General features: G+C 37.4%; 2 protein-coding genes across 2 annotated transcripts; both read right to left on the bottom strand.

Annotated features, from left to right (window-relative positions):
• Positions 1–2272: 2272 nt before the first annotated feature.
• LOC142169651 (uncharacterized) lies at positions 2273–2722 on the bottom strand. The gene has a single exon (XM_075231544.1). The coding sequence runs from the start codon at positions 2720–2722 to the stop codon at positions 2273–2275; it is 450 nt and encodes a 149-aa protein (XP_075087645.1).
• A 2446-nt stretch (positions 2723–5168) lies between these two features.
• On the bottom strand, positions 5169–6014 carry LOC142169650 (uncharacterized). Its single transcript, XM_075231543.1, has 2 exons — positions 5673–6014; positions 5169–5555 (listed from the first exon to the last, which is right to left on the bottom strand). The coding sequence occupies exons 1-2, from the start codon at positions 6012–6014 to the stop codon at positions 5169–5171; spliced, it is 729 nt and encodes a 242-aa protein (XP_075087644.1).
• Between the last annotated feature and the right edge of the window lie 5075 nt (positions 6015–11089).

Here is an 11089-nt window from a genome sequence, read left to right as displayed (position 1 = left end):
TTATCCATTATTCCATTGGAAACTCCTACAATACCTTATTCACCTTCAGCCTAGGTGTGTAATTCTCCATCATTTGCAGAATGTCTGGCCATCTATATGGCACATTTCGAATACCTGGCTTTCTCACCTTGACAAACGACCGGATTATGGTTGATACTTGGTACATAACTCTGTTAATAGACACCACATCTCCATATTTGTAGCTATTCCTTCTCTTCCATAACTCCCAAACTATAATGCAAGGTAGAGTTTGAAATATTGGTTGAAGCCTTGGAATCACCTTTACTGTCCAGCATTTCACAATTGTTTGGTGCAAATTTAATCCCTCAAAAGATATCCCTGCAAAAGATAAGAAATATGACCACACCTTCCTAGCTGCATATGTTTTGAAAAATACATGTGCCACTATTTCTTCCTCCGAATTCACACAACACCAACATCTTGAAGGCATACAATACCACATCCTTTGAATAGCATCATCTAATGGTAGTTTTCCTCTCTACAATTTTCACATAAAGAATGATATTTTAAGTGGAAGCCCTTTCACCCACATATTCTTATATGTGACGGCACTATCTCTTCTACTCCTCAAAAATTTCCATGCAGATTTTACTGTAAATTCACCTTGAGTTTCAAGAGACCATATTGGTTTTTCCAGTACATCAATTGAATCTGGAGGTTTCACATTTTCCAGAATATGTGAGGCAAGATCCTGTGGCAATATTTATCTTACTTTGTCTTCATCCCATGTCCCCTACGACAACACATCATAAATATTATGAATTGATTCGTCACAATAGAAATCTAGAGGTGTAACAAAATAGAGAGCTCCCAATCCTGTCCAATTATCAAACCAAAAAAGCGATGATCCCATTCTTGGTTTCCATAATATGTGATGCTCAACAAGATCCCTTACTTCTAACATCTTCCTCCAAACATGTGATCCATATCTCCAAGGCACCACCAATGCGTTCATCTTCTTACAATACTTTTGACACATGAAAGAGATCTATAAAGATGGTTTAGTTCTGAAGTTCCACCATAACTTACAAAAAGAGCTTTTGACACATCATGTAGAGAACGAAAGCCTACACCCCCTTCCTCACATGGCAGGCATAGTTTATCCCAAGATGTCCAGTGTCTCGCTCTTCCATCTACTGAATTACTCCAAAATAACCTTGCAAATAATTTGTGCAGCTTATTGATCACGAAAGCAAGAGGATTGACAGCTGAGAGAAAAAGGATTGGCATACTTTGTAAAACATGGGATATTAAAACTGCCCTTCCTCCAATCGACAACAACTTACCTTTTCAAGATTGCAATTTATCGAGTATCTTTTTATGAGTCCTCGATAAAAAACCATCTTTCTTCTTGTGCAAAAAATAGGACATCCAAAGACAAATGAATGAGAAATCTTGACGACCAATTCTAGTGATCCTTTGTACCTTCGCCACAACTACTTCACTTGCTGAATGATGTAGATGCACTACTAACTTTGCTTTATTTATCAACTGTCCAAAGGCAACTTCATAGGCACTTAGTACATCCATGATCAAATGAAGCGAGGTGGCATCCGATGAAGAAAAAATGATGGTATCATCTGCATATGATAAGTAATTAATATTAGGACTCCACTTTGGTAACCCATAGCCACAAAAATATAAATTCAAGTGAAGTGGATTCAATTCCCTTGATAATGCCTCAGCTGCCAATATGAATAGAGTAGGTGACAATGGATCACCTTGCTTAACTCCTTTAGTAGATTTAAAGAAACCATACGGTTGCCCATTGAGAAGAACTGAGTACTAATTATTAGATACTAAGCCAAAAACCATGCCTATGAATCTCTCACAAAAGCCCATTTTCTTCAGTACCTTGGTCAAAAATAGCCAAGATAATCGATCATAAGCCTTCTCCATGTCTAATTTAATTACTACATTAGGCCTTCCTTGGTTCTTAGTCGCATATCAGTGATTATCTCTTGAGTTAATAAAGCATTCTCCACAATGCTTCTACCCTTCACAAAGCCTGCCTGTTCATCAGAGATAAGAGTAGGAAGTGTGTTCACTACCTCTCATGTATGACCCTTGAGAAAATTTTGTTGAAGAAATTGCTTAGGCTAATAGGCCTCATATCTGAAAATGTAATCACCTCCTTCTTTTTTGGCAATAAAACCAAATTTGTGTGAGTCACAAACATAGGTAGATCTTGCCCATTAAAGAAAGCTTTAACCATTTTTACCACATCCTCTCCAATTATATCCCAGCAGCATTAAAAAAACTTCCCATTGAAACCATCTGGCCCTCCAGCGCTCTCACTATTTAATCCAAACACTGCCAGTTTAACTTCTTTACAAGTAGGCTGTCTCATTAAATCATAATTCTGCTCATTATTTAGCATATGAGGAATATGATCTAATATCCCAAAACAACTAGGGACTATAGCTTCAGTAAATTGATCTTGAAAAAATCTCACAGCTTCGGCAGCCATTTCATCATTCTCCTCTAGCCAATTCCCATCACTAGCTTGAATTCTTCTCAATTGTAATCTTTTTCTTCTTCTATTTACTTGGATATGAAAGAACTTGGTATTTCTATATCCATCTTGAAACCAAGACATACCTGATTTTTGCTTCCAAAATTCTTCCTCCAACGCCAAGTACTTGAACAATTCTGCCTGAACTCTTTGAAGTTTCTCCCTATTCTGAATTGTAGGACTCATCTCAAATTGTGTCTCATGCACCTTCACCACCTCCTCTATGCTAGATAACTACTGGAAAATATCACCATACGTGACTTTGCTCCAAATTGACAAGGCCTTCTACAGCTTCTTCAACTTGTATTTAAACAAGATGAATGGATTGGCATGAAAATCAGTTTTCCAGTTTTCTTTCACCACGTCCAGTAAAGTGTCATGTTTGGTCCAAAGATTTAAAAACCGAAAAGCTTTATTGACAGGAACAGTATTAGGATTGAAATTTAGCACCATTGGACTATGATCTGAACCAATTTTTGACAGATGAATGATCTCCAACCCCGACCAAATTTGCTGTTACTCCATATTTGCTAAGTATCTGTCCAAACGTTTAAAAATATAATTCTCTTCAGCACGCCTATTCCACCAAGTAAAAATGCTCCCTTTGAAGCCCAAATCAAATATATTGCATGTGTTCATGCAATGCCTAAAGTCATCAACCTCATTTATATGAACAGGCAGTCCACCAAAGTTTTCCTCCTCATCACAAATGACATTAAAATCTCCACCAACGAGCCAAGGGATTGTCATGTCTACTGCCAATGCTTACATGGAGTCCCAAAGCTATATTCATTCTACTGTATCACATTTAATATAAATGAGGGTAAGAATAAATTCCTTATTATCCTCAGTGTCTACTAACTTCACAGTCAACTGTTACACCATGTCCATCAAGATTGTAACATCATATTTCTTATCAAAAAATGCCTAAATTTTGTTCGAGGTATTGACAATAGCTTGAGCAAAGCCAATTGTCCTCATATATCTATCCAGTTTACTACTCTGTTACATTGGTTCCATCAAGCCAATAAACTGGAAATTATGTTGTCTATGCATTGTTATAAGCCTTTCAAAAGCTCTGTTTGTGTTCACCGATCTAATATTCCAAATCATAGTATTCATCACTAATTATTGGATTTAGATAATGTCCTCCTTATTTGAACCCCAGGTGCTTGCACACTAGGAGTTTCTTTAGACTGCTTTTTTCTGCCCCTACCAGCCGATTTCCCTCTTTCAATTTGCATAGGAGAGATGTCACCTTATCTTTCTACGTTTAAGAAATTTTGTATTGTTGATTCTGCATCTAAATCTTTGCCTTTTCCCATCTAATCCTCTTCTCCATCCTCCTGTCGTTCCTGTGGAATCATTTGGTTCTTGGTAGGCTTAGGAATCAAATTTTTGCTAAAATTCCCTTTAGAAGCTTGACTAATTATATCAACTGGAGTATCAAACCTTGTGTTGGTTCTTGAGTTTCCTGTGAGTCCTACCTCTCCTCTTTTATTTGTAATACTCATAGATTGTTGTACCCCATCATTATTGATCTTTGCTGGGTTGGTAATATCATTGACATGAAGCTGTTGATTTTCTCCTGTACCTCATGGATCTCGCACTGTATGAATAGGATCTGCAGGGTTTGCTATAGCCTTTGTATAGCTTACTATAGCTTGTAACCCCTGATTCTGTTTAGGACTCAGAACCTATTCTTCACCTGTCGATGTAGCATTCTCTATTCGATCAACAATAGACTTCACCTTACCATTGACAATATATTTATCTTCTCCTTGATCATCTTCTTCTATTTGTCCCTCATCATCATTGTCATCTTCAACTTCATCTTCCTCTTGATCTTTCTCTACCTGATCATACCACAACTTACCACCAGAGAAATTTAGCTGCTCATTTAAGTTTTCCTGCTCAGCTATGGCCATTGTGTCCAGCGATTGTGATGGAATTTCTTGACATGATTGATTAGTTGTAACATTGTTGCCTCCAAAGGCTCTTGTTACCCATTGTGCAGTAGATTCAGTATTTCTAGGCTCCTCATTCCTTCTTCAATTAGTACTTGTATTCCCTCGATCCTTAGCTTTGACACCTGAACTGCCTTTGTTACCTTCCTTGGACACCCCAGTCCCAGGAGAACTAGGATTAAATGTTGGAGTTGCTGGATTTAATGTTTTCCCAGTAGGAATTGGACCAGGTCTAAGAGTTCGATTATTACCATCTTTTACTACTACCAGTTGATTATTAGCCTCATGATCTTCCCCATTCTTCTGCACTATAACAACATTATTATTAGCTTGAGTCTGCTTCTGCACCACATTAGCATCTTCATTCCCAACTTCCTCAACTTCCAATATTGCAAATTTATTTCCCACTTGCACTTGCTGCCCTTCACGTTGATTAACTGGAACAATTTCCTTTCCAGTTGTAGCATTATCTTCTGTTTGTTTGCCTTTGTTCTGCCCTCTATTGTCTCTAACTTCCTTCCATTGGGGACCTACATTCCCAACTACTTTTCCACTTAAAAGCACCATCAAAGGGCCAGAAACTCTACCTTTATCCACCACATTATCATTGGTAGAATGATTCCCATTCTCATTCTCTTTTTGTTTTATCAACTCTGGATGCAGCATCACTCTATCATACCATGACCTTGTAATCGACATTCCTTGCAATATTTAGGCATATAGTCATATTGTATCTTCACCCATGTAGTCTTAACTTCACCAGATACTTTATTCTCTATGTCCATTCGAACTTTCTTTGGCAAGTCTGTCAATAAATCAACCAGCACCTTTACACGAGCACAACTTGGCCTTGTTTTGTTGATGGTTGCTAAGTTTAAGTGTAAAGGATTTCCCACTACAGATGCTAATGAAAATAAACACTCTTTGACAAAATAAGTAGGCAGTAGGTTAGGAAATAAAATCCATGCCATTGCCATAGGTGTTTCGTCTCCTGCCTTAAACTTAGCATCGTAAATAAGCTGCCTCATCTGGTATTCATACCCATCTTTCGCCTTAAAATAATATGTACCTTTTGACGTAAGTTTAAGATAATATTCCCATAAGGTAAATCATATTAATACATGCTTATCCCTCAGCAATCCAATGTTGCATTCTCCTTTGATACCAACCTGTGCACGGATGATTCGACGTAACTCCTGCAAATCTGGCCAGCCATACGATAACTTCCCTACTACTGCATATTGCAGACCTTCAATGACATTCATTCTCTCAACTTCTGACTTTGTAAACTTCACCATTAGTTTCCCATGCAAGAACGTAATCCTTCGAAGAGGAATAGGTTCGACTGCTGAAGCTTTTTCATCCATGGCAGCATTGATCGTGGCAGGTTTTAAAATTTTTGAATAATCCAGTGGTTGTGGATTGTTATTTGTAGTTGTGGGTGGTTGGGCGATGATGGAAGGCAGCTGACCAGCAGGAAAAATAGGCTGGCTGCCAGCCGGAACGGCCATGGCAGCTCTCAAAGTGCAAATCGCCTGTGAGTCGCCTCTTTTTCTCCAGAGCTTCTTAGGGTAACTATTTGTTTTTTGTTAGTTGTTTTCTCATAAATACCACAAGATTTTTTTTCAATTAAATAATTATTTCCTAATTGATAGCGATGTCTAATAATTACAAGGAAGTCGATAGAATTTATTTCAAATACGAATCCAATCTAGTCAAATTAGTGTCACATCAATATACGACATGATATGACATTTGATTTGACTAGACACTGATGTGATATGACACTTGATGTGACATGTCAATCGATGTGACATGACATATTTTGCTTTTGACCATATGTTTTCTTTCATTTTACATTTTTTATTCTTGCTTAAATGTAGGCCACATATTTTTTAACCCCCACAAATATACCTACCTATATTACACACATACACAAAGACAACCCATCAGATTCATATATCAAAAAGGTAGAATACATCGACAACCCATTAAAATTGTCCTCACTTTTCACTTGAGCACTCCATTTTAAGTCCGTTCCATTTGAATACTCCAACGACATCTCAAACGTATCATTTAGACATAACTTGGTGATGTGGTATAGTTCGTGTGTTACATCATTTTTCAGAGCGTGAGAGCAATTTTTCTTTTTAAAATTTTTTCTCAATCTTTTTTCTCCTATTCTTTCCGCACACCATCATCTCTTTCTTTCGCACACCAGGTGACATTGCTCTCTTTTCTTTCACAATATTTTTCTCCTCTCTTTTTTCTTTCTTTAAAGAAATGTCGTTGGTTTCATATTTTTATAGTGAAGCATGAAGGAGAAGCAATAGTAGATTCAAAATAGAAAGGGAAAAAAATAATTCATTTTACTAGAGAGTCCATGTTCGTTTCATTGCATTAGCAAACCTGAGACAATAACTTTGTGACTTAATATGAAGAAAATCAGATTCACATCTCAAAAAATTTCGGTGAACCTTCATTTTTTCCGGCGAGTTTCGTGAATCCAAAGAATAAGAAAATCAAGTTTTAATTTTTCAAAAATTTTCACCGAAAGCTACAACGTGAAGAAGAAGAAGAAGAAGATAGTTGGAAAAGAAATTGCCGAAAATTAATTGTTCCTGTAACGGGTCGTTAGGGAAGTTGACGATGGGGTGGGGTGGGTTTTCATTTTTTTAAGCTTGAAGTTCTAGTTTCCACCACATAACTAAACCTGAAAAACTAGCATAATCAAATGTTGTAGTCGAGCTAAAAAAGAAGAACAAGATCGATGGCACAGCCGAGAAGGGAGTCGTACTTGGCCATGGCTTTGGCAGATATTTAATTTTTTTTCCAAAAGCTTTTAAATTTTTGGTCAAATAAATTCACGTGTCCCAATCTTATTTGTCACTATAGCATGTGATATACAACCACCTTTTATGTTTGGTTGCCTATAAATTCTGTGTCTAAGTGACACGTTTGAGATGTGGTTGAAGTATTCAAATGAATCGTACTTAAGATAGATTGCTTAAGTGAAAAGTTTGATGGGTTGTCGATTTATTAAAGAAAACAACTGATTCTCTCAAGCTTGGGAGAGAACAACCACCTCCTCCCAAGCTCTCTCTCGTCTGCTTCTCTCACACCGCCTCTGCCGCCGGCCGGCTGGTAAACAACCCCCAAAACCCCTTCCTCCCTCTCGTCGATCACACCTCAATGAAGCCCCACCAGATCCGCTCCAAGTCTGGACAGAGATTCGAACGCTGGCGGCCCTTTATTTCATCCTCTTATGTTTGGTTTTTTCTTATTTGTGCATCTTGTTCTTTACAGATCTAAAGCGATGACACAACTTCACCATGTTTGATTTTTGTCGAAAATAGCATTGTTTCGAAGATATTTTATGCTCCGTTGACGGCCACCATTGCAGCTCTTTAGCCGGGAAACATTGTTGGCCTAAGTGAAGGTTAGTTTTGAAGCTTGACAATGGAAGCTCAGGCATGAACCACGTCCATCCCTTGTGTGCATAGACACGGACAGATTCGAGCATGTGGGATGCACGTGAAGGAGATAAGCTTAACTTGATAAAATTGATATCTCCTGAATGAAAAGGTTGCATAATTGATAGGAGAAGGACTCCTTAATCAAAGAGAACACTATCCAAGAAAAGGGAGGAGTTAGAAGTTGAGATCAACTAAAACTCTTCCACCAAGGAAGAGTGGCATTAGAACTCTAGTTATTTCTTCATCTACTAACTCTATATATTGCAGGATGTTCTCATTCTACAGAGATGCACAAAAGCAGAAGTTAAACGTGAATTGAGAGCAAAATAGCAAGGCATTTTGCAAGCAATTCGTGTGTGATTCAAGTGTGCAAACCTGAAGCTACATGAACCAGATAGAAGAACCAGCTCCAAGTGTCTATCTTTTATTCTAGTTCAATTGTAGTAGGTGTTTTCATATTGTAGCTTTCAGCTTTATCTAGAGGAATTGTAATAGATACTCAGAGTATTCAATTTAGAGTTAACTTGAAGTTGTCGCGACAGTTAGAGACTGTTTGCCACAACGGGATTAGAGTTAATTCTAAGTTTACAAAAGTGTTTTGTAAATGCAGTTTTTGGCTCAGTGATTTAGTGGAAGAGTTTGGAAAAATCCTATCAGGAAGTAGGTCGTGGTTTTTTCACCCTTTGAGCCAGGTATTTTCATCATAAAATACTTGTGTTCTTTACTTTCCGCATTTACTATTTCAGCAATAGTAGGTTAAGGAACATATAGAAGAACCCAGTACTTCTATAATCAATTTAGGCAAAAAATTATTGGTCTAAGTGAAGGTTAGTTTTGAAGATTGACAAAGGAACCTCAGGCATGAACCAGGTCCATCCCTTGTATGCATAGACACAGGCAGATTCGAGCTTGTGGGATGCACGTGAAGGAGATAAGTTTAACTTGGTAAAATTGATATCTCCTAATCGAAAAGGTTACATAATTGATAAGGAGAAGGACTCCATAATCAAAGAGAACACTATCCAAGATAAGGGGGGAGTTAGAAGTTGAGATCAACTAGAACTCTTCTACCAAGGAAGAGTAGCATTACAACTCTAGTTATTTCTTCATCTACTAACTCTATATATTGCAAGATGTTCTCATTCTACAGGGATGCACAAAAGCAGAAGTTAAAAATGAATTGAGAGCATAATAGCAAGGCATTTTGCAAGCAATTCATGTGTGAATCAAGTGTGCAAACCTGAAGCAACATGAACCAGATAGAAGAACCAGCTCCAAGTGTTTGTCTTTTATTCTAGTTCAATTGTAGAAGGTGTTTTCATATTGTACCTTTCATATTTATCTAGAGTCTATTGTAATAGGTACTCAGAGTATTCAACTTAGAGTTAACTTGAAGTTGTCGCAACAGTTAGAGGCTATTTGCCACAATGGGATTAGAGTTAATCCTAAGTTTACAAAAGTGTTTTGTAAATGCAGTTTTTGACTCAGTGATTTAGTGGAAGAGTTTGGAAAAATTTTACTGGGAAGTAGGTCGTGATTTTTTCACCTTTTGAGCCAGGTGTTTTCCACATAAAATACTTGTGTTCTTTACTTTCTGCATTTACTATTTCCGCAATAGTAGGTTAAGGAACACAGAGAAGAACCCGGTCCTTCTATAATCAGTTTAGGCAAACACTTGTTGGCCTAAGTGAAGGTTAGTTTTGAAGATTGATAAAGGAAGATCAGGCATGAACCGGGTCCATCGCTTGTGTGCATACACACGGGTAGATTCGAGCATGTTTAATGCACGTGAAGGAGATGAGCTTAACTTGGTAAAATTGATATCTCCTGATCGAAAAGGTTGCATAATGGATAAGGAGAAGGACTCATTAATCAAAGAGAACACTATCCAAGATAAGGGAGGAGTTAGAAGTTGAGATCAACTAGAACTCTTCCACCAAGGAAGAGTAGAATTAGAACTCTAGTTATTTCTTCATCTACTAACTTTATATATTGTAGGATGTTCTCATTCTACAGGGATGCACAAAAGCAGAAGTGAAACATGAATTGAGAGCAAAATAGCAAGGCATTTTGCAAGAAATTCGTGTGTGATTCAAGTGTTCAAACATGAAGCTACATGAACCAGATAGAAGAACCAACTCCAAGTGTCTGTCTTTTATTCTAGTTCAGTTGTAGTATGTGTTTTCATATTGTACCTTTCAGCTTTATCTAGAGGTAATTGTAATAGGTACTCAGAGTATTCAAGTTAGAGTTAACTTGAAGTAGTCACAACAGTTAGAGGTTGTTTTCCACAACGGGATTAGAGTTAATCCTAGGTTTACAAACGTGTTTTGTAAATGCAGTTTTTGGATCTGTGATTCAGTGGAAGAGTTTGGGAAAATCCTACTGGGAAGTAGGTCATAGTTTTTTCACCTTTTGAGTCAGGTGTTTTTCACGTAAAATACTTGTGTTCTTTACTTTCCGCATTTACTATTTCAGCAATAGTAGGTTAAGGAACACATAGAAGAACCCGGTCCTTCTATAATCAGTTTAGGCAAAAAATTGCTGGCCTAAGTGAAGGTTAGTTTTGAAGATTGACAAAGGAAGCTCAGGCATGAACCAGGTCCCTCCCTTGTGTTCATAAACACGGGAAGATTCGAGCATGTGGGATACACGTGAAGGAGATAAGCTTAACTTGGTAAAATTGATATCTCCTGATCGAAAAGGTTACATAATTGATAAGGAGAAGGACTCCTTAATTAAAGAGAGCATTATCCAAGATAAGGGAGGAGTTAGAAGTTGAGATCAACTAGAACTCTTCTACCAAGGAAGAGTAGCATTAGAACTATATTTATTTCTTCATCTACTAACTTTATATATTGCAGGATGTTCTCATTCTACAGGGATGCACAAAAGCAGAAGTTAAACGTAAATTGAGAGCGAAATAGCAAAGCATTTTGCAAGCAATTCGTGTGTGATTCAAGTGTGCAAACCTGAAGCGACATGAACCAGATAGAAGAACCAACTTCAAGTGTCTGTCTTTTATTCTAGTTCAATTGTAGTAGGTGTTTTCATATTGTACCTTTCAGCTTTATCTATAGGCAATTGTAATTGGTACCCAGAGTATTCAA

This window comes from Nicotiana tabacum, chromosome 15 (assembly GCF_000715075.1).
Source record: "Nicotiana tabacum cultivar K326 chromosome 15, ASM71507v2, whole genome shotgun sequence".
NCBI lineage: Eukaryota > Viridiplantae > Streptophyta > Magnoliopsida > Solanales > Solanaceae > Nicotiana > Nicotiana tabacum.
The sequence above is the reverse complement of the archived record's forward strand: the minus strand, read 5'-3'. Positions and strand labels throughout refer to the sequence as shown.

Bases quoted from the DNA above. Each gene is read 5' to 3' on its own strand.
- LOC142169651 (XM_075231544.1), bottom strand. From the start codon at position 2,722: ATGAGTCCTACAATTCAGAATAGGGAGAAACTTCAAAGAGTTCAGGCA.
- LOC142169650 (XM_075231543.1), bottom strand. From the start codon at position 6,014: ATGGCCGTTCCGGCTGGCAGCCAGCCTATTTTTCCTGCTGGTCAGCTG. The intron at 5,556-5,672 runs GTTGGTATCAAA...TATTATTTTAAG, and splicing joins GTCGAATCATCCGTGCACAG to GCGAAAGATGGGTATGAATA.